Raw genomic sequence first — 23,663 nt, 5'->3', positions numbered from 1 at the left:
TCACTGCAATAGCTACTGTAAATTGGACAGTGCGGTTATATTAACTTTAATTTAAGCTTTCTGCCCATGTAAGACATGTCTATCCTTTGAAATGTTCTTGTTGCTTACAACGTCATTCTAATCACAAGCACGCACGTTAGCTCAACCGTCCTGTGGGGGGGGGGGGGGGGGATTCAATGTCAAAATCCAAGTCTTCAGGGTTGGATGGTATCCCTCCTGAATTATTGTTGGCTGTGTGGGATTTAGTCGGATCTGTATTTCCAGACTCAATTAACCACTCTCTGGAGATTGGGACAGTCCATAGGGACCAAAAAAACATCTATTATTTCCTTGCTATTGAAAGGTGTCAAGGACACACTTGAATGTTCAAGCTACAGGCCCTTATCAATATTGAAATGCGATTTTAAACTCCTTGTGAAGGTCTTGTCAAAAAGACTAGAGACCTGCATATTTCATTGGTTAATTATGACCAATCAGGATTCATAAAGGGTCGGTTGGCCTCAGACAATATATACTGCCTATTCCATACTACAGACTCCGCCGCTTCTCAATCACAAGCTTACGCTGTCCTCTCATTAGATGCAGATTAGGTGTTTGACCGTGTGGAATAGGCTGTTTTGGAACATGTTGGCTTCGGGTCATCATTAATTATATTGAACAAAAATATAAACAGAACATGTTAAGTATTAATACCATATTTCATGAGCTGAAATAAAAGATCCCAGAAATTTTCCAGATGCACGAAAAGCTTATTTCTCTCAAATGTTGTGCACAAATCTGTTTACATCCCTGTTAGTGAGCATTTCTCCTTTGCCAAGAAAATCAATTCACCTGACAGGTGTGGCATATCAAGAAGCTGATTAAAACAGCATGATCATTATACGGGTGCACCTTGTGATGGGCACAATAAAAGGCCATTCTAAAATGTGCAGTTTTGTCACAGAAAACAATGCCACAGATCACCCGGACAGTAATTCTGTCTGTAATAAAATTCATTCTGATTGGCTGGGCCTGGCTCCCGAGTGGGTGGGCCTATGCCCTCCCAGCCCCACCCATGGCTGTGCCCCTGCCCAGTCATGTGAAGTCCATAGATTAGGGCCTAATGGATTTATTTCACTTGATTGATTTCTTATATGAACTGTAACTCAGTAAAATCATTGAAATTGTTGCGTTTGCATTTTTGTTCAGTATAATATTGCCAGCACCTTATATACAGTCCCCACTGCCCGTGTCCAGACTGGCCATTCCACTGCCCCAGAGATTGTCCTACAAAGATGCACATGGCAGGGTTGTTCTCTGAGTCCCGGCCTATTTCCAATTTAATTAGAACTGCTAGCCCATTATGCAAAAGATTAACATTTAGCCTATTACGATCAAAGAGACTGTCCACCATATCTCCCTGCATGCTGATGAAACCTTACTCTATTTGTCCGATGTCTCTAATTCTACAGTGCATTTTCCACATTTTGCTACATTACAGCCCTTTTCTAAAATTGATTAAATGTTTTTTTTTAACATCATTCCCCATCATGAAAAAGCAAACTGTTTTTTAGAAATGTGTGCAAATTTATGAAAAATAAAAAACAGAAATACCTTATTTATATAAGTATTCAGACCGTTCGCTATGTGACTCGAAATTGAGCTCAGGTGCATCCTGTTTGCATTGATCATCCTTGAGATGTTTCTACAACTTGATTGGTGTCCACCTGTGGTCAATTCTATTGATTGTACATGATTTGGAAAGGCACACACCTGTCTATCTAAGCGTCACATGATCTGTCACATGATCTGAGTATATACAGTTGAAGTTGGAAGTTTACATAAACCTTAGCCAAATACATTTAAACTCCGTTTTTCATAATTCCTGACATTTAATCCTAGTAAACATGTCCTGTCTTAGGTCAGTTAGGATCACCACTTTATTTTAAGAATGTGAAATGTCAGAATAATAGAGAGAGAATGATTTATTTCAGCTTTTATTTCTTTAATCACATTCCCAATGGGTCAGAAGTTTACATACACTCAATTAGTACTTGGTAGCATTGCCTTTAAATTGTTTAACTTGGGTCAAACATTTCGGGCAGCCTTCCACAAGCTTCCCACAATAAGTTGGGTGAATTTTGTCCCATTCCTCCTGACAGAGCTGGTGTAACTGAGTCAGGTTTGTAGGCCTCCTTGCTCGCACACACTTTTTCAGTTCTGCCCACAAATTTTCTATAGGATTGAGGTCAGGGCTTTGTGATGGCCACTCCAATACCTTGGCTTTGTTGTCCTTAAGCCATTTTGTCACAACTTTAGAAGTATGCCAACCCAACACCTCCCATCACCACAAGAACAATATCCCCCACAGTGAAGCATGATGGTGGCAGCATCATGCTGTGGGGATGTTTTTCATCGGCAGGGAATGGGAAACGGGTCAGAATTGAAGGAATGATAGATGTCGCTAAATACAGGGACATTCTTGAGGGAAACCTGTTTTAGTCTTCCAGAGATTTGAGACTGGGATGGAGGTTCACCTTCCAGCAGGACAATGACCCTAAGCATACTGCTAAAGCAACACTTGAGTGGTTTAAGGAGAAACATTTCAATGTCTTGGAATGGCCTAGTCAAAGCCCAGACCTCAATCCAATTAAGAATCTGTGGTATGACTTAAAGATTGCTGTACACCAGTGGAACTCATCCAACTTGAACGAGCTGGAGCAGTTTTGCCTCGAAGAATGGGCAAAAATCCCAGTGGTTAGATGTGCCAAGCTTATAGAGACTTACCCCAAGAGACTTGCAGCTGTAATTGCTGCAAAAGGTGTCTCTACAAAGTATTGACTTTGGGGGGGGGGGGGGGGTGCACACTCAAGTTTTCTGTTTTTATTTGATTTCTTGTTTGTTTCACAATAAAAAATTATTTTGCATCTTCAAAGTGGGAGGCATGTTGTATAAATCAAATGATACAAACCTCCCAAAAATCTATTTTAATTCCAGGTTGTAAGGCAACAAAATAGGAAAAATACCAAGGGGGTGAATACTTTCGCAAGCCACTGTTTAAGGTCCCACAGTTGACAGTGCATGTCAGAGCAAAAACCAAGCCATGAGGTCGAAGGAATTGTCTGTAGAGCTCCAAGACAGGATTGTTTCGAGGCACATATCTGGGGAAGGGTACTAAAAAAATGTCTGCAGCATTGAAGGTCCCCATGAACACAGTGGCCTCCATCATTCTCAAATGGAAGAAGTTTGGAACCACCAAGATTATTCTTAGAGCTGGCCGTCTGGCCAAACTGAGTAATTTGGGGAGAAGGGCCTTGGTCAGGGAGGGGACCAAGAACCCGATGGTCACTCTGATAAAGCTCAAGAGTTCCTCTGCTGAGATGGGAGAAGGACAACCATCTCTGCAGCACTCCACCAATCAGGCCTTTATGATAAAGTGGCCAGATGGAAGCCAATCCTCAGTAAAAGGGACATGACAGACCGCTTGGAGTTTGCCAAAAGGCACCTTAAGACTCCCAGACCATGAGAAACAAGATTCTCTGGTCTGATGAAACCAAGATTGAACTCTTTGGCCTGAATGCCAAGTGTCACGTCTGAAGGAAACCTGGCACCATCCCTACGGTGAAGCATGGTGATGGCAGCATGATGCTGTGGGAATGTTTTTCAGCGTCAAGGACTGAGAGACTAGTCAGGATCGAGGCAAAAACGAACGGGGCAAAGTACAGAGAGATCCTTGGTGAAAACCTGCTCCAGAGCACTCAGGACCTCAGACTGGGGCAAAGGTTCACCTTTCAACAGGACAACAACCCTAAGCACACAGCCAAGAAAACGCAGGAGTGGCTTCGGGACAAGTCTCTGAATGTCCTTGAGTGGCCCTGCCAGAGCCCAGACTTGAATCCGATCGAACATCTCTGGAGAGAGATGAAAATAGCTAACAGAGCTTGAGAGGATCTGCAGAGAAGAATGGGAGAAACGTCCCAAATACTGATGTGCCAAGCTTGCAGCGTCATACCCAAGAAGACTCAAGACTGTAATTGCTGCCAAAGATGCTTCAACAAAGTACTGAGTAAAGGGCCTGAATACTCATGTGATATTTCAGTTTTCCATTTTTTTATACATTTGCAAAGCTTTCTAAAAACCTGTTTTTGCTTTGTCATTATGGGGTATTGTGTGTAGATTGATGAGGAATAAAAACTATTTAATCAATTTTAGAATAATGCTGATACGTAACAATGTGGAAAAAGTCAAGGGGTCTGAATTCTTTCCGAATGCACAGTATATCACACGTACTTGACCTCTATAAAAGAATTAGGCTCCTTCTCTGGCTGTAAAATGATCTAAATGCCTCTAAACCCCACAGCAAAACAAGTCACATTACCCTCTTTACCTATCACTTTAGAAAATAAGGTATTTACATAACTGGGCATTTCAATTCGATCCAATTTCAAAGTCATGGTTAATGAGAATTTCAGTGCAACATTGGAGAAAATAAAGATCTAAGTACAGTAGACGGTCTCCACTTCGTGTTACTCTTTAAGAAAGAGTTTTGGTTATTCAAATGAATGTACTCCCCAGTATTAATTAACTTCCTCACCCAACTTCACTCTTTAAGGACATAGGTATGCACTACTTGACCAAATGTATGTGGACACCTGCTCGTCGAACATCTAAATCCAAAATCATTGGCATTAATTTGGAGTTGGTCCCCTCCACTCTTCTGGGAAGGCTTTCCACTAGATGTTGGAACATTGCTGCGGGGACTTGCTTCCCTTCAGTCACAAGATCATTAGTGAGGTCGGGCACTGGCTCGCAGTCGGCATTCCAATTCATCCCAAAAGTGTTCGATTGGGTTGAGGAAAAAGCTTTGTGCAGGCCAGTCAAGTTCTTCCACACTGATCTCGACAAACCATTTCTCTATGGACCTGTCACGACTTCTGCTGAAGTCGGTTCCTCTCCTTGTTCGGGCGGTGTTCGGTGGTCGACGTCACCGGTCTTCTAGCCTTCGCCGATCCATTTTTAATTTTCCATTTGTTTTGTCTTGTTTTCTCACACACCTGGTTTTCATTACCTCATTACGTGTTGTGTATTTAACCCTCTGTTCCCCCCATGTCTTTGTGTGGTATTGTTTATTGTAAGTGCTTGTGCACATGTTGACTGGTGCGCGACGGATTTTGTACCCATGTCTTGTTACTCTTTATGCTGTTGGTTTTGCTATTAAACTGCTTCGGCTATTACTTAGTTCTGCTCTCCTGCGTCTGACTTCCCTGCCACTGGTTACGCACCCCTTACAGGACCTTGCTTTGAGCAACAAGGGCATTGCCATGCTGAAACAGGAAAGGGCCTTCCCCAAACTGTTGCCGCAAAGTTGGAAGCACAGAATCGTCTAGAATGTCATTGTAGGCTGTAGCGTTAAGATTTCCCCTCACTGGAACTAAGGGGCCTAGCCCAAACATTGAAAAACAGCCCCAGACCATTATTCCTCCTTCACCAAACTTTACAGTTGGCACTGTGCATTCTGGCAGGTAGCATTCTCCTGGCATCCACCAAACCCAGATTCGTCTGTCGGACTGCCAGATGGTGAAGCGCGATACATTACTCCAGAGAACGCATTTCCACTGCTCCAGAGTCCAATGGCGACGAGCTTTACTCCACTCCAGCCGAGGCTTGGCATTGTGCATGGTGATCTTACACTTGTGTGCAGCTGCTCGGCCATGCAAACCCATTTCATGAAGCTCCTGACGAACAGTTATTGCGCTGACGTTGGTTCCTGAGGCAGTTGGAACTCGGTAGTGAGTTTTGCAACCGAGGACAGACCATTTTTGCACGCTACGCACTTCAGCACTCACCGGTCCCGTTCTGTGAGCTTGTGTGGCCTACCAGTTTGTGGCTGAGCCATTGTTGTTCTTAGACATTTCCGTTTCACAATAACAGCACTTACAGTTAGTTGACTGGGACAGCTCTAACAGGGCATAAATTTGACTAACTGACTTGTTGGAAAGGTGGCATCCTATGAAAGTGCCACGTTTAAAGTCACTGAGCTCTTCTGTAAGGCTATTCTACTGCCAATGTTTGTGTACGGAGATTGCATGGCTGTGGGCTCGATTTTATACATCTGTCAATAATGGAAATAGCCGAATCCACTAATTTGAAGGGGTGTCCACATACTTCTTTTTGGAATAGGAAACGTCCTAGAATTAGTCTCTCCACCTTGCAAAGCAACAAAAATGTTGAAGGGCTCTCTCTACCCAACATTAAAAACTCTACTATTGGGCATTTCAGCTGTCACTGAGTATTTGGCTTGAAGTGCCTTGGCGGAAAATAGAGGCGGCCAAGTCTCACCCAATTAGAATTCAGGACCTTCCTTCTTTTGAGATAAAGCAAAATACTGCCTCATCTTTTATGGGATCTATTGCAAAAAATACATTGACTGTTTGGTACCAAAATAATAATTATCTGGGTACAACTTGTAATTTTCATGAGTTATCTCCTATTTGCAATAACAATTTTCTTTTATCAGGCTCTATGCCCTTTAACTTCTCTCCCTCCAAGGTAATCATGTTTTGAAGGATATCTTCAACCTGCAAGGGTTTCGTTCCAGATCGGAAAAAGTAATATTCTCTCCCTGGTTCTTCCGATTTTTTTATTTAATTTTTTTTATCTCAGACTCCATACGGTGTTGAAAACCTACAGGACTAAAAACCAGGGTACCACTCTTTATTGAACTAATTGATGTAATAAATGTACCCAATCTGAGGTGGGCAATTATATGCATCCGTTTTTGGAGCTGTGTACCAGTGAAGACTCTTTGGGTTCATGTTGTTAATATTTTAAATGTTATTCAAGGCAGGAACATACCTGCAAGGCCCATCCCTCCTCTTGCTTGGTTGTAACCCTAGCATTTCGCTATCTTATCAAGAGAGGTGGATTGTTTTAGCTGCAATAACAGCAGGCAAAAAAAACTATTCTAACATGCTGACCACACCGTTGCAAAATAAATGTACACATACATGTTATTCAATTATTGCGCCCCTACTGCTTGTGCGCGCCAAGAAACGTCTGCGTTGCCAAGTGCTAAAATAGAAGTCAGTTCTATTTGTGACGCTGAACGCGGTGCAAGTCCTGCCTCTCCCGTCTCCTCATTGGTTTATAGAAGCAGATACCCACGTGCCATCTCCTCATTGGTTATACCCACGTGGGTGATTGAAATATGAACTGAGGTCGGTCGGTCATCATGGTAATACTATGAAAGTTAGATGCCAATCGCCATATAAAGTCCAAAGAAGAAAAAGCCTGGAAGGAGGAGCGATGACTAGAAACGGTTGACTGTTTTATTTGTGGATGAATTGTTGGAGTAGAGGACTTTGTGCATTTCAGGTAAAATAACAACTCAACATTTATATCCCAGGACAAATTAGCTAGCAACAGCAAGCTAGCTAAATAGGACAAATTAGCTAGCAACTGCAATCTAGCTAGCTAAATTGCCATAAATGTTTAATGCTTTTCGACCTGTCCCCAAATTAATATAATTGGTTCAGAGTTTGTTTTGATATTTCAACCTGTGTGTCATGATCGCGTTTGGTGTGAGGCGGACTAAATCAATTTGCGCACGTCCGGTCTGGGCATGGTGTAAGGAATTGGTTTGAACTTTGCAGATTTTGGTTGCTTATGTATTTGGACATTGCACAGCTGGAAAGAGCCACTGCCAGACTGTGTGGGGCCAAGCCCAAAACTCTGGTCAATTGGTCACATGCTATGTCCCACTTGCAAGAGCTAATTGAACAACAATGTTTGGTCTTGTGGATGGGAGATAGCATTGTCCTTCTCTGTCTTTTTTAAACTATTTGTATTCCTATGTGGCTCTGGGTTGGTAGCCTTTGAGAATAACATTTGAATAGACTGATTGAATTTGGAAACACTGAAACATATTTGTCTTTAATCTGTTTTGTTCTTTTTCATTTGTATGTTTTTGTTCTGGGTTTTTTACATCTTGTTTGTTTGTTTTCCTCCTGGACATATTAGTATGTATTGTATCTTGAAACTGTAATTGTCTAGGACATGCAAGAAAAACAAAACAATTATTGTTCACAACAAAATATTAAAGCATCGCCATAGATGAAATGAGAAATTAGTGATCAAACCTGAGTTAGTAAGTAGCCTATCTTTGATAGAACGTGAACGGCTCGCCTAAGTCTCTCCCAGACTGTCAAACAAACTGCGAGATTTTGGGATTTCTTTTCATGAAAGTATCACAAAGTACTATAATGAGTAAAATGATGCATTACTTTCCACACAAAGTAATATATTACCTTGTCAAGTAACTAATCCCAGCACTGTTAATATGTAACAGATTAATATGTTAATTCAAACCCCCAAAATGTTTATACAGGTGCTGACTGAGGGTAAACTGTATAAATAATTAACAAAGCCGCACACTAAATTATGCTCCCAACAATTTAACGGTTACAGCCAAATGGTTGGGAGCATATTTAGAGTGTGATTTAACAGATAAAATACACAACATTCAGATACAGTAATAACAATTATTACATTAAGTAATAACCCACCACCTCTAGCCCACTCAAACCCTTATGATTCCGCTATTTGAATTGTTGGGAGCATGTTTAGAGTGTATACGGTCTAATATACCTCGGCTTTCAGCCAATCAGCATTCAGGACTTGAACCACCCAGTTTATAATAAGTAATAACCCTCCACCTCTAGCCCAGTCAAACCCTTTACTTACTATGATTCCGCTATTTGACTTGGTGAGACTTCTGTCTACGATGTCTTTGTAAAACATTCCACCAGGGTTAAACTGTGTGGCCCAGACAAACTTGTGTCTGTGAAAGAGAGCGTCCATCCCAATGATTTTAGCATTGTCCTCAATGCGAGCATGCAGTTTCTGTCCGTGGCTCTGCTTAAACGGATAGACAAAACTTCGGATTTCAGTGTCATTAGCAACGTAGAGCACTTGATCCTCTGGTCCTGCCCGTTGAGTTCATTAAGGCAGAAGAAAAAAACACAAAGGAAATAATATAAATGAAAAGAGTGTACATTCCAGATTACAATACAATAAGCATATTCAATGTAGCTTCTACACAATTAGCATATTATAATCAAAACAGATAGTACCAATCAGAATAATTGTGATGCATAATTGATCAACGCCTAATTAAGTCGAATTTTGATGTGATGTGTGAATATCAAATTGTCATGAGTTTGATTATGTTCTGTATATGTATTCCAAATAGTAATGGTAAGCTCTTACCTTTGGTTATACATTCACCATCGATTTCTTTAAAGTTACGGTCACATGTGCATTTGAAGGATCCTTTGGTATTGGTGCAGTAGTGAGAGCACATGCCAAACTGAAGGCATTCATTGATCTCTGAGAAATAGATAAAGAATGAAGGTTATAATTCCCATAAAGCCATGCATGATTAAAAGAGGTTCCGTCACAATTCTGTCTGAGCTCTGTCCTTGAATATACAGAGATAACCTCTTAGGAGTAGTACGAATTCTATCTTTGACAGTTCATATCTCAAAACTAGCCCAACACATTTATCAAAAAGAAAGAACAGGCAGAGTAGATATGCTACACATTGCCATTGTCCAGTGGTCAGGAGCTATCAGAGCTTTTCTGCCGTGATAACGACAGACTTGACGCGATGGTGCATGTACTGTAAAGTGGGGCCTTCTTGCTGTCTGCTCTCTATTTGAATGGCAACTTAACATTTCAAACTCTTAGCAGCAAATGAATGCAGAGTAAAACCCTGAGACAGAGAAGATAAAAGGCGACATCATCACTGTACTGTACCTTCACATTGCCTCGTCGTCTGGCTCCTCTGAAAGCCAGCCTTGCACTGACAGAGAGAATCTGTTCCTGTATTATTGCAGAATGCTTCATCTCCACATAGACCCACTCTCTCTCCACATACCCCTTCCTTGGAAACCACTGTATAAAACATGGACATCACAATAACACATCACATATGGTGTAAGTCGGATGCTGTTTGTGCACTCTTAGAAAAAAGGGTTCCAAAAGGGTTCTTCGGCTGTCCCCATAGAAGAACCCTTATTGGTTCCAGGTAAAACCGTTTTTGGTTTCTACATGGAACCCAAAAGGGTTCTACCTGGAACCAATAAGGGTTCTTCAAAGGGTTCTCCTATGGGGACAGCCGAGGAACCCTTTCATATATTTTTCTCTAAGAGTGTGCATTGATTTATAAACTGAAAGTGTAACATGGTGATTTGAATAATAAAAACATCCATTAGCACAGTCAGTACACCACTTTTCTCTCTCATTCAGCTTTTGTAAATAGAGTACACTACGTGCTGGGAATAAACATGCCCTGAGTGCAGAGATGTTGTTAGAGCTGACAGTGCCCAAAATGCATGATTTTATGTATTTCAGTTATGTTTTTAGTTCCGAATGTTCGATCCAGGAGACAGCATTTATTTGGAAGATTATGTGGGACTTATCCTGCCTTCCTTCCTTCCTTACTTATACAATCTTTCTTGGGAGTACTGAAACTAACTGAACCTGAACTGAAATGAGAGAGACAGATAGAGAGAGACAGATAGACAGAGAGGGAGAGACAGATATATACAGAGGGAGAGAGACAGATATAGACAGAGAGGGGGAGAGACAGAGACAGATACTGAAAGCGAGGGAGAAAGCGAGCGAGAGCGAGGGAGCGAGGGAGAAAGCGCGAGAGAGTGAGCGCGAGAGAGCGAGAGAGTGAGCGAGAGAGTGAGCGTGAGAGAGCGAGAGCGAGGGAGAGAGAGCGAGAGAGAGAGCGAGGGAGAAAGCGCGAGAGAGTGAGCGTGAGAGAGCGAGAGAGTGAGTGCGAGAGAGCGAGAGAGTGAGCGTGAGAGAGCGAGAGCGAGGGAGAGAGCGCGAGAGAGCGAGAGAGAGAGTGAGAGCGCGAGAGAGAGAGCTAGCAGGAGAGAGCGAGCACGAGAGAGTGAGCGTGAGAGAGCAAGAGCGAGGGAGAGCGAGCGAGAGAGAGTGAGAGAGAGCGCGAGAGTGCGAGAGAGAGAGCTAGCAGGAGAGAGTGAGCACGAGAGAGCGAGAGAGCGAGCGCAAGAGAGAGCGAGCGCAAGAGAGAGCGAGCGCGAGCGAGAGCGAGAGAGAGCGCGAGAGAGAGTGCGAGAGAGAGAGCGTGCGAGAGAGCGAGAGAGAGTGAGAGAGAGCGAGCGCGATAGAGCAAGAGAGCGAGCGTAAGAGAGAGAGCGAGAGAGAACGAGAGCGAGCGCGAGAGAACGAGAGACAAAGAGAGAGACAAAGAGAGATTGAGATCGATATTGAGGGAGGGATATTTTGAAAGAGAGATTGAGAGACAAAGGTCAACATCGAAGAGCGAGAGACTTTAGAAGCCACGTACCACCTTTACAGTCGAGTTCATCCGAGCCCCCGTCTCCACAGTCATCGAACAGGTCACACTGCAGCTGCTGCGGGATGCAGCGATGGTTACTGCAGGTGAACTCCACCTTACCACAGGGCCTTGGGGTCTGCATCATGTCTTCTGATCCAGGACACAGGACAAGCCAGGGGGAGAAGGAGAATGTAACAGCCATGGGGCCAAAGATAGAACAGGCACATTTCAACACCATAGCTAGGCTATTGCTATCTCCAGCTTTCATTTTTTACACTAACAATGATGGACGTGTGTGTGTGTGTGTGTGTGTGTGTGTGTGTGTGTGTGTGTGTGTGTGTGTGTGTGTGTGTGTGTGTGTGTGTGTGTGTGTGCGTGTGTGTGTGTGTGTGTGTGTGTACAGGACTCCCTTGTAAAATAGATATTGGTCTTAATGGGACTCCCTGCTAAAATAAAGGTGAAATAAAACATGTAGACAAAACAGAGGAGCTTTGTGATTCTGGGTTATTTGTGATCATCTGAATGATTAAGTTCAAAAGTTCACAGACATGATTGGACTCACCACAGTTCTCTTCATCGGAGTTGTCCCCACAGTCGTCGATTCCGTTGCACACCTGCTCCGAGCGCAGACACACCCTGTCGTTCCTACAGCGGTAGGGTCTGCTCGGTGGACACGGCAGTTTAGCACACATGTCAGAGTCTTCATCAGAGTTATCGCCACAGTCATCCTCTCCATCGCACACCCAGATGTAAAGCTTACACAGTGTGTTGGTACAGATAAACTCATCCGCACGGCAAGAGTGGGCTGCTGCAAGAGAAACAATATCGTAGGAAACAAAATGTTTTTTCACCTAAATACGAGTTTTCGCCAAAATAGTTTTTCACCAAAAATATGATTTTTCACCGAAATATGATTTTTCAACAAAATATGATTTTTCACCAAAATATGATTTGTCCCCTAAATATGTTTTTTTAAACAAAAATATGTTTTTTTTGGCGAAAATAAGATTTTTCCCGGGTAGCCAGGCCTACACTTGGGAGAGTAATACTCATATGGGTCAGAGATGGGATCAAGTCACTATTTTTTGAGTCACAAGCAAGTCACAAGGTTCAAGTCTCAAGTCGAGTCCCAAATATAACTGTCAATAAAAAAAATACATATACAGTACCAGTCAAAAGTTTGGACACACCTACTCATTCCAGGATTCGTCTTTATTTTTTACTATTTTCTACATGGTAGAATAATAGTGAAGACATCAAAACTATGAAATAAGACATATGGAATCATGTAGTAACCAAAAAAAGTGTTAAACAAATCAAAATATATTTTAGATTTGAGATTCTTCAAAAAAGCCACCCTTGCCTTGATGACCGTTTTGCACATTCTTGGCACTCTCTCAACCAGCTTCACCTGGAATGCTTTTCCAACAGTCTTGAAGGAGCACTTGTTGGCTGATTTTCCTTCACTCTGCAGTCCAACTCATTCCAAACCATCTCAATTGGGTTGAGGTCAGGTGATTTTGGAGGCCAGGTCATCTGATGCAGCACTGGATCTCTCCTTCTTGGTGAAATAGCCCTTACACAGCCTGGAGGTGTGTTTTGGGTCATTGTCCTGTTGAAAAACAAATGATAGTCCCACTAAGCGCAAACCAGATGGGATGGCGTATTGCTGCAGAATGCTGGTTAAGTGTGCCTTGAATTCTAAATAAATCAAGGACAGTGTCACCAGCAAAGGACACTGACACCATCACACTTCCTCCTCCAAGTGTCACAGTGGGAACCACACGTGTGGAGATCATCCTACTCGGTGTCTCACAAAGACACGGTGGTTGGAACCAAAAATCTCAAATTTGGACTCATCAGACCAAAGGACAGATTTCCACCGGTCTAACGTCCATTGCTCATGTGTCTTGGCCCAAACAAGTCTCTTCTTATTATTGGTGGCCATTAGTAGTGGTTTATTTGCAGCAATTCAACCATGAAGGCCTGATTCACGCAGTCTCCTCTGAACAGTTGATGTTGAGATGTGTCTGTTACTTGAACTCTGTAAAGCATTTATTTGGGCTGCAATCTGAGGTGCAGTTAACTCTAATGAACGTATCCTCTGCAGCAGATGTAACTCTGGGTCTTCCTTTCCTGTGGCGGTCCTCATGACAGCCAGTTTCATCATAGCGCTTCGACAAATTAACTTTTAACAATGCACACCTGTTAATTGAAACGCATTCCAGGTGACTACCTCATGAAGATGGTTGAGAGAATGCCAAGAGTGTGCAGAGCTGTCATCAAGGCAAAGGGGGGCTTACTTTGAAGAATCTCAAATATAAAATATATTTTGATTTGTTTAACACTTTTTTGTAACTACATGTTTCCATATGTGTTATTTCATAGTGTTGATGTCGTCACTATTATTCTACAATGTAGAAAATAGTAAAAATATAGAAAAACCCTTGAATGAGTAGGTGTGTCCAAACCTTTGACTGGAACTCTGTGTGTGTGTGTATATACGTGTGTGTGTGTGTGTATATATATATACAGTTGAAGTCGGAAGTTTACATACACCTTAGCCAAATACATTTAAACTCAGTTTTTCACAATTCCTGACATTTAATCCTAGTAAAAATTCCCTGTCTTAGGTCAGTTAGGATGACCACTTTATTTTAAGAATTTGAAATGTCATAATAGTAGCGAGAATTATTTATTTCAGCTTTTATTTCTTTCATCACATTCCCAGTGGGTTAGAAGTTTACATACACTCAATGAGTATTTGGTACCATTGCCTTTAATTGTTTACCTTGGGTCAAATGTTTTGGGTAGCCTTCCACATGCTTCCCACAACAAGTTGGGTAAATTTTGTCCCATTCCTCCTGACAGAGCTGGTGTAGCTGAGTCAGGTTTGTAGGCCTCCTTGCTCGCACATGCTTTTTCAGAATCTGCCCACAAATGTTCTATAGGATTGAGGTCAGGGCTTTGTGATAGCCACTCCAATACCTTGACTTTGTTGTCCTTAAGACATTTTGCCACAACTTTAGAAGTATGCTTGGGTCATTGTCCATTTGGAAGAACCATTTGCGACCAAGCTTTAACTTCCTGACTGATGTCTTGAGATGTTGCTTCAATATATCCACATAATTTTCCCTTCCTCATGATGCCATCTATTTTGTGAAGTGCACCAGTCCCTCCTGCAGCAAAGCACCCCCACACAACACGATGCTGCCACCCCCGTGCTTCACAGTTGGGATGGTGTTCTTCGGCTTGCATGCCTTCCCCTTTTTCCTCCAAACATAACAATGGTCATTATGGCCAAACAGTTCTATTTTTGTTTAATCAGACCAGAGGACATTTCTCCAAAAATTATGATCTTTGTCCCCATGTGCAGTTGCAAACCGTAGTCTGGCTTTTTTATGGCGGTTTTGGAGCAGTGGCTTCTTCCTTGCTCAGTGGCCTTTCAGGTTATGTTGATATTGGACTCATTTTACTGTAGATCTTCACAAGGTCCCTTGCTGTTGGCTGCGCCGGACAGGCGGGCGACTCTGGCAGCGCCGGACTGGCGGGCGACTCTGGCTCAGGACGCACCAGGCTGGGGAGACATGCAGGAGGCCTGGCTCTGGGAGCAGGCACAGGACTCACCAGGCTGGGGAGACTTGCAGGAGACCTGGCTCTAGGAGCAGGCACAGGACTCACCCGGATGGAGAGACATGCAGGAGGCCTGGCTCTGGGAGCAGGCACATGACTCACCAGGCTGGGGAGACTTGCAGGAGGCCTGGCTCTGGGAGCAGGCACCGGATACACTGGGCCGTGGAGGCGCACTGGCGGTCTCGAGCGCAGGACTGGCACCACCCGTACTGGCTGGGTGACCGCTTCCCCCGGCAAATGCGGGACGCTGGCACCGAGCACACCGGCCTGTGGATGCTCGGCCTCGACACCGTGCGCATCACCCCATAGCATGGGGCCTGACCAGTCAAATACTCGCCACGGTAAGCACGGGGAGTTGGCTCAGGCCGCACTGGGTTCTCCAGGCGAACTGGGGAAACCGTGCGTGGAGCGGGCGCAGGACTCACCGGGCTGTGGAGGCGCACTGGAGGTCTGGAGCGCCAAGCTGGCACAAGACGTGCAGGGCTGGGGAGGCGCACAGGAGGCCTGGTGCGTGGTGCTGGCACAGTCTTCGCCAGACGGCTAGCATGCACCTCAGGACGAGTATGGAGAGTTGACTCGGGTGACATCAATTCGAGGACACCCTCCGTAGGGCGAATGTCGTGCCTCATGCACCAACACAGCAGCTCTCTCATAGCTCTCTCCTCCAATCTCGCTTGGGGCTGCCTCTCATGGCCACGCTGCTTGGTCCTTTGGTGGTGGGTAGTTCTGTCACGACCGTCGGATGAAGTAGACCAAGGTGCAGCGTGGTGAGTGTACATTTTCCTCTTTATTGAATGTCGCCAGCAAAACCAATAAACAATACAAAACGACCGTGAAGCTTACAGGGCAAAGTGCCACAAACAAAGTTAACTACCCACAAGGACAGGTTGGAAAAAGGGCTGCCTAAGTATGGTTCCCAATCAGAGACAACGATAGACAGCCGTCCCTGATTGAGAACCATACCCGGCTAAAACAAAGAAATACAAAACATAGAAAATGGAACATAGAATGCCCACCCAAATCACACCCTGACCAAACCTAAATAGAGACATAAAAAGGCTCTCTCAGGTCAGGGTGTGACACTGACCCACTGGAATTGTGATACAGTGAATTATAAGTGAAATAATCTCTCTGTAAACAATTGTTGGAAAAATTACTTGTTTCATGCACAAAGTAGATGTCCTAACCGACTTGCTAAAACTATAGGTTGTTAACAAGAAATGTGTGGAGTGGTTGAAAAACGAGTTTTAATGACTCCACCCTAAGTGTATGTAAACTTCTGACTTCAACTATATATATATATATATATATATATATATATATATATATATATATATATATATATATATATATATATATATATATATTTACACACACAATGACTTGTTCAACTACAAATCTTTGTCTATTTATTGATGCCTCTAGGCAGCCCTTTTCATTATCAAGTCTACTACACATGTTGATTATGTAATAATTAATTTGAACAACAAATTCCAAATGCAAGCTTTATGAGTACATTATCAATTTCAAGCAATTTTGACATACCAAAAGACCAGTCGTCCTATTCTAGCAATTGTTGCTTGATGCCCTATTGATGGTGCGCTTGCAAAATAAAACGTTAATATTCTTTATTATCAAAATGTTTTGGAGCTACATATTTATTTATGGCAATCATCTCCCTACAATTTGACATTGCTCTGCTCCTGATCCTATAGCTGTACAGCAAATTAGCAATCTGTTCACTAGCTCACCCAACCTGTGTTAATTGACCGTTTGCTGGTCCAATCAGTGGGCAGTGTGTGTGTTTCACTAGCCAATCTGTTACACGTTCGTTTTGCAAGTGCAATGCTGCGACTACTGTGTCTGACTGCGTGTAAATGAATGCACTGAGACTCTGTGCCTCAAAATGACTGACAAACCTGGCCAGATAATTTAGTCATCAGTCTCTAGTCAAAGTCAAGTCCCGAGTCTTGAGACTCCAAGTCGAAGTCAAGTCTCGAGTTATTTTATTTTCTGTCGAGTCTCAAGTCATGAAATTTGTGACTCGAGTCAGACTCGAAGCCGCAATAGGTTGAACTTGAATGCTTTTCTGAGAAGATGAGGGAACAGCTGTTTCTCTTTATATTGATTAATACTGCAACCCACTTTCTACTTGCCTCTCCCATCCAGTGGTGTAAAGTACTTAAGTAGTACTTTAAATTATTTTTTGTTAAGTCGTTTTTGGGGGTATCTGTACTTTACTTTTTATATTTTAGACATCATGTACTTTTCCTTCACTACATTCTTAAAGAAAATAATGTACTTTTTACTGCATACATTTTCTCTGACACCCAAAAGTACTAATGTTGAATGATTAGCAGAACAGGAAAATGGAAAATTCATGCACTTATCAAGAAAAAAATAAACATCCCTGGTCATCCCTATTACCTCGGAACTTGCAGATTGACTAAACACAAGTGCTTTGCTGGTAAATGATGTCTGAGTGTTGGAGTGTGCCCCTGGCTATCCGTAAATAAAAAATAAAATAAAAAATAAAAAAATAAATGAGTGCTGTCTGGTTTGCTTAATATAAGGTATCTGAAATTATTTATACTTTTACTTTTGATACTTAAATATATTTTAGCAATTACATTTATTTTGATACTTTTAAAACCAAATACTTATAGACTTTTACTCAATTAACATTTTACTGGGTGACATTCACTTTTACTTGAGTCATTTTCTATTACGGTATCTTTACTTTTACTCAAGTACTGTATGACAAATGGGTACTTTTTCCACCACTGTACCCATCAACATTTCCTCACAATTACAGAGAGCACTCTGACTGAAGAGACAGCAATGGACACACAGTTTTTACATAATACTGACTGAGTGAATAATACATCACACATGTTGTAAAGAACATTGGGTGTGTGTGTGTGTGTGTGTGTGTGTGTGTGTGTGTGTGTGTGTGTGTGTGTGTGTGTGTGTGTGTGTGTGTGTGTGTGTGCGTGTGTGTGTGTGTGATGAGCGTGTGCATGCGTGCGTGTGTGTTCTAGGCTCACCCTGGACACAGTTATGCTCATCACTGTGATCCACACAGTCAGGCAGGGCATCACAGTGCCAGCGGCTGGGGATGCAGTGAGCTCTGTTCAGACACAGGAACTCATCCTCCCTGCACTCCCTCACACAGTCTACCTGTCGGCACAACACACACACACACACACACACACACACACACACACACACACACACACACACACACACACACACACACACACACACACACACACACACACACACACCTCAAAAACAACAAACACATACACCCCTGTCCGCCACCAAGCCATTCCACTGCCAGGTCTCAATATGGCTTGTCCAAGTCTTAACATTACATTATGATGTATGTGAAGAAGAAGAAGATTTAGTCCATTGTCATTTTCAGATGAAATGTGAATTATATTTTTACAAAACATGACAGAGGGATGGATGTGTTATAAACTGTGAGTTATAGGTTGAATTAATCAACATGTCCCCTGGCGCAAAATACTTGGCCTTTGGTGAGATTGCTTTAATATATAATGCATGAGTCTAGGATGACGTTGCTCTCTCCAGGGGACTCTGTTGGCTGTGGAGAAAGACCTCATTAAAGAAGAGGTAGGCTGCCACTGTATGGAGGTGACTCTGAATTAAGCATTGTTTTAATTACACTGAGATCCTACGGGACCCTGACATTTGGAGGAAACAGGCAAACATTCCCACACTACTTGTATCCAGGTATTTGAGAGATAAGGATGTTGATTGCCAAAAGCAATCTTTACACAGATGAGTCGTGCTGGCAATCATACAAAACCACGAGTCGTGCTGGCAATCATACAAAACCACGAGTCGTGCTGGGAATCATACAAAACCACGAGTCGTGCTGGCAATCATACAAAACCACGAGTCGTGCTGGCAATCATACAAAACCATGAGTCGTGCTGGCAATCATACAAAACCACGAGTCGTGCTGGCAATCATACAAAACCACGAGTCGTGCTGGCAATCATACAAAACCACGAGTCGTGCTGGCAATCATACAAAACCACGAGTCGTGCTGGCAATCATACAAAACCACGAGTCGTGCTGGCAATCATTCAAAACCACGAGTCGTGCTGGCAATCATACAAAACCACCAGTCGTGCTGGCAATCATACAACAACATTTCAGGGGGATTTCCCATGAAAATATGGGCCAAGATAATTAGGACACATTTTCACACGTCGATGACCTTATGAACAAATGCCATACATTAAAGGACAACAGACATGAAAGGTATCCTGCATTATCGCACAGACGATGAGGCTCAGCGGCTACTATCAGGGACTACAATTAGGGCTTCATCAGAGAGCACTCACCTCATCAGATCCATCTGGGCAGTCTCTCTGGCCATCACACCTCAGGCGGGCCGACACACAGCCTCCCCCGACACACTCATACTCACTCAGGGCGCAGGACGGAAGGACCGCTGAAACAGATGAGGCACTTTTATTCAAAATGACTGACAGAACAGTGAGTGCATACATTTGTATTATGTGTAGTTATTGAACCCACAACCTTAATGTTGCTAGCGCCACGCTCATACCGACTGAATCACACAGGACCACTCTAGACAAAAGACGCTGACGACATAGACAATCCCCATTAAACCGGTGCTGAAAATACTTCTCAACTGGCCACGACACCACCTGGTATACAAGTGCAACACAATGGCTGCAGATACAGAAACAGAGCTGCTTCAGAGGGTCCATTCTGAGTGCTATTCCTAGCGTGTTTTGGAGCACTTTGGACCCATCAGAGCAATTCAGTCTCACTCCCATCTGGACTCACTGGGAGAGAGGGGGGAAAAGCTTTTTCATGCATATCACGGTGTGGCCCTCCCAATTGGAGGAATTTACAGCCACAACTGTCCACAGGTACTCTCCATATGAATATATAAAGAAAGTACTCAGCTAAAATATTAAAAACAAGTTATTATGAGAGAGAGAGAGAGAGAGAGAGGAGAGAGAGAGAGAGAGAGAGAGAGAGAGAGAGAGAGAGAGAGACAGACCAACAAACCTGTATGTCTTTGTGTTGTTTATTTTCAACCCCACCAACCCCACCCTTGATTTTCCTGTTTGTGATAATATTGATGACGTTGCTAATGAATCGTTCCATTTCCAAAGTACGCTTTGGCAATATGTACATTGTTAAATCATGCCAATAAAGCAACTGAGTTGAGCGAGAGACAGACAGACACAGAGAGAGAGAGATACAGAGAGAGAGAGAGACGGAGAGAGAGAGAATAGACAGGGAGAGAAGAGTCAGAGAGAGACAGACCTATTCCTAGATCTCAGGGAATTAGACCAAATTTCTCAATTGGTACAAAATATATAGATTACTGCACACATTACAATTACTTAGATAAAAAAATAAGCTAAACTGGACACCTTAATGAGTCAGTGAATGAACCGAGAGAGAAAGCACGCAGGGCATTCCACGCCATTAAAAAAAAACAAATTAAATTGTAAATGCCTATTCAAATTTGTCTAAAACGAATTGAATGTGTCATTGAACCAATTGCACTTTATGGCAGCGAGGTGTGGGGTCCACTTGCAAAACAAGATTTCACCCAATGGGACAAAAACCAAATTGAAAACCTGCATGGAGAGTTCTGTAAGACTCTCCTCCAAAACTACAAACAGTGCATGCAGGGCAGAATTAGGCCAATATCGACTAATAATAAAACCTCAAAAAAGAGCAATTAAGTTTTGGAAACATCTAAAATACAGTGACCCCCTCTCATATCATTACCAAGCCCTGATATACCAAGAGCTGAGCAAAGAAAAGAGTCCCCTCATCCAGCTGGTCCTGGGGCTGAGTTCACAAACCTGTTCTACTGACACACTGAAGCCTCAGGACCAGAACATCCAATCAATCAGAATAAACCAAATTACAACACAGTCAAAACAAAACTACATTACTTACAGGGAAACACAAGCACAAAGCAAAATGCAGTGCTATACGGCCCTAAATAGACAGTACACCGTGGCAAACTATTTGACCATGGTTACTGATCAAAACCTTAGAACAACCTTGACAAAGTACAGGCTCAGTGAGCACAGCCTTGCCATTGAGAAGGGTAGACAGGAAAACATGGCTCCCTGTAGAGGAAAGGCTGTCCAACCACAGCACCACAGCAGAACCTGAGACGGAGCTGCATTTCCTGACAAAATGTCAAAAACATAATTTCTTTTGAGTGTCAGTTCCCCAAATTTGAAACCCTTATTCAAGGTTTCAAAGACCTCTCTGATGAGAATATGCTACCCGTCCTGTTGGGGGAGGACGCCGAGAGCTGTGGGTTGGCAGCGCACTACATTGCTGCCTGCCATAAGATGAGGGACAGTGTCTGACAGACCAATCAACCTGCACATGTCCTCTACTGTATGCTTATTGTTATTGTTCACTGTATGGTTATTTTGACCCTTGATTTTTGTTGTTACTGTTGTCCCGTTGAGACAATATTGATTATTATTATTTAAATTATGTTAATATTGTAAATCTCCAAAGTAAGCTTTGGCAATATGTACAGTACATTGTTACGTCATGCCAATAAAGCAAAATTAATTGAATTGACAGACAGACAGACAGAGAGACAGACAGAAAGACAGAGAGAGAGAGAAAGAGAGAGAGAGAGAGAGAGAGACAGAGATAGAGGGAGACATCTCGGTGGGAGAGACATACAGCTCATTTTAATTTCACACCTGTAGTTAGCAGACAGGAGAGAAGGCCAGCTTGCTGATATTGAACCATCTGCTCAAGATTTGAAGTGCCTTGAAGCTACTCTGGCCTTGCATTTACTTCTCCACAAGACTTAAAGTTTGCCATGCATTCAATTCATGCAATGAAGCACAAAGGGATTACGAATCTTAGAATAAAGGTGAGTGTCAGGATATACTACAGTGGAGTGAAATCTGTAATTGCTGTCAACTGAGAATTGGTCCACGTGCGGGAATAACTCTGTTTCTGAAGATATTAAGGGCTATTTTCTAGCTTTCAATGTAAGACAGTAAGCCAACTGTATCTATGCTTACTGGTGACGTCATAAAACGGAAACCGTTGCTGAACACGAACAAACACAAACGAACACAAGCATGTGACGCACACAAGCATGCATTCCAACAGAGGGCGGTATTAACATGGTTGTAGGCTTTGAGTAAGACAGTGAAAGCAAGTCCCCACCTTCACCCGCAGCCAGCAACACCTATCCAACAGCTATACAGTAAGTAATCAAGTGTGTGTGTGTGTGTGTGTGTGTGTGTGTGTGTGTGTGTGTGTGTGTGTGTGTGTGTGTGTGTGTGTGTGTGTGTGTGTGTGTGTGTGCGTGCGTGTGTTTCTATGAGCTCATACCAGGTCCTTGACAGTTCCTCTCGTCCTCCCCCATTTTACAGTCCTCCCGGCCGTCACAGAGCCACTTGTTGGAGATGCAGAGGTGATTGAGACACTGGAACTGGTCCGCAGGGCACGAGCGAGTCTCACAGCCTTTTTCATCAGAGCTATCAGCACAGTCACTGTCACCATCACAACGGAAACGAGCAGAGATGCACTCTCCGTTGTCACACACAAAGTCCCTGGAGGGGCAGGTGGCTGGCTCTGAGAGGTGTAAGGGAATAAGGAACGACAGTGATTTTAGGCGCATGACAGTGAGGCCTGTTTCCCCAGGGCATTCCTCATCATACCAAGCAGAAGTACTTGTTGGTGGTTATATTAGGTCGCTTTGTTTTGCGGAGTCATGTCACACGACCTGGATTTGAACCTTTGAAGCGTTTTCATCGAACGTTCCCCTTTTCTTTTTATGTCAGATGATCCAGCCTCATACTCAGACAATCACTTTCATTTTTGGTGCAGTTGTCATTTCTGGAGAAGGCTTTAAAGACAGGATAACATTTCGCTACGTCACATGATCGCCCAAAACACAGTGCTCTAGTTACAGTGTCAGGGAGTACGCAAGTTATATAGAATTATCCAAAAGTTCATTCCAAGTTCATTCCTTCCAGCCTAAACAAGAGACCGAAGACAAGGGACTTACTGCAGTTCTGTTCGTCTGAGTTGTCTCCGCAGTCGCTCTGTCCATCACACCTCCAGTGTTCCGGGACACAGTTGTTGTTCTGGCACCGGAACTCATGAGGACCGCAAGTCTTCTCATCTAGGCACAGAAACAACATGACAGTCCATAAAGACGCAAAACAAGCAAAGGGTCTGAACCGGTAGCCGTGTTGATGTTTTGCATAGCGCCAGGTGTGCGCGACCGTGATCGTCAGTCCCTTGAGTTGTCTCTAAGGAAGACAACAAGACGATGACCAATAAAGAGTAAGACATTACTTTACATACTGTATACAAACGCCTGCTACTGTCAAGAAGAAAGACTAGGAGAACAGTAACTTTCCTGTCTTCTTTCTAAAATAACAACCTAGTAATCCGTCTTTACATGTTGTCCCAACGCTGTGAAATCAGCAACGTGATTTCCTCTCATCTCCCTGTCAGACTTTTAATCCAACTATCGGGAGAATAGATAAATACATAATGCATTCTTAATTGACAACCACACAGTACCATGCTCGAGAGCTAATTCCCAGACTTAGTATGACATTAACAGAATTCAAATTTGACCTGA

The 23,663-nt window shown here is 43.0% G+C and overlaps 1 protein-coding gene across 1 annotated transcript in view; it reads right to left on the bottom strand.

Annotated features, from left to right (window-relative positions):
- Window positions 1-23,663, bottom strand: part of LOC106575230 (low-density lipoprotein receptor-related protein 1B) — a 162,685-nt gene that overhangs the window by 26,778 nt on the left and 112,244 nt on the right. The window contains exons 67-75 of the mRNA XM_082964378.1: window positions 23,079-23,195; window positions 22,400-22,642; window positions 19,369-19,478; window positions 18,037-18,169; window positions 11,905-12,164; window positions 11,369-11,492; window positions 9,796-9,933; window positions 9,247-9,366; window positions 8,722-8,963 (exon numbers count right to left, since the gene is read on the bottom strand). Coding sequence (XP_082820504.1) covers window positions 8,722-8,963; window positions 9,247-9,366; window positions 9,796-9,933; window positions 11,369-11,492; window positions 11,905-12,164; window positions 18,037-18,169; window positions 19,369-19,478; window positions 22,400-22,642; window positions 23,079-23,195 — 1,487 coding nt within the window. The remainder of the gene's footprint in view (window positions 1-8,721; window positions 8,964-9,246; window positions 9,367-9,795; window positions 9,934-11,368; window positions 11,493-11,904; window positions 12,165-18,036; window positions 18,170-19,368; window positions 19,479-22,399; window positions 22,643-23,078; window positions 23,196-23,663) is intronic.

Source organism: Salmo salar, chromosome 17 (genome assembly GCF_965601325.2).
Source record: "Salmo salar chromosome 17, fSalSal1, whole genome shotgun sequence".
Lineage (NCBI taxonomy): Eukaryota > Metazoa > Chordata > Actinopteri > Salmoniformes > Salmonidae > Salmo > Salmo salar.
The sequence above is the reverse complement of the archived record's forward strand: the minus strand, read 5'-3'. Positions and strand labels throughout refer to the sequence as shown.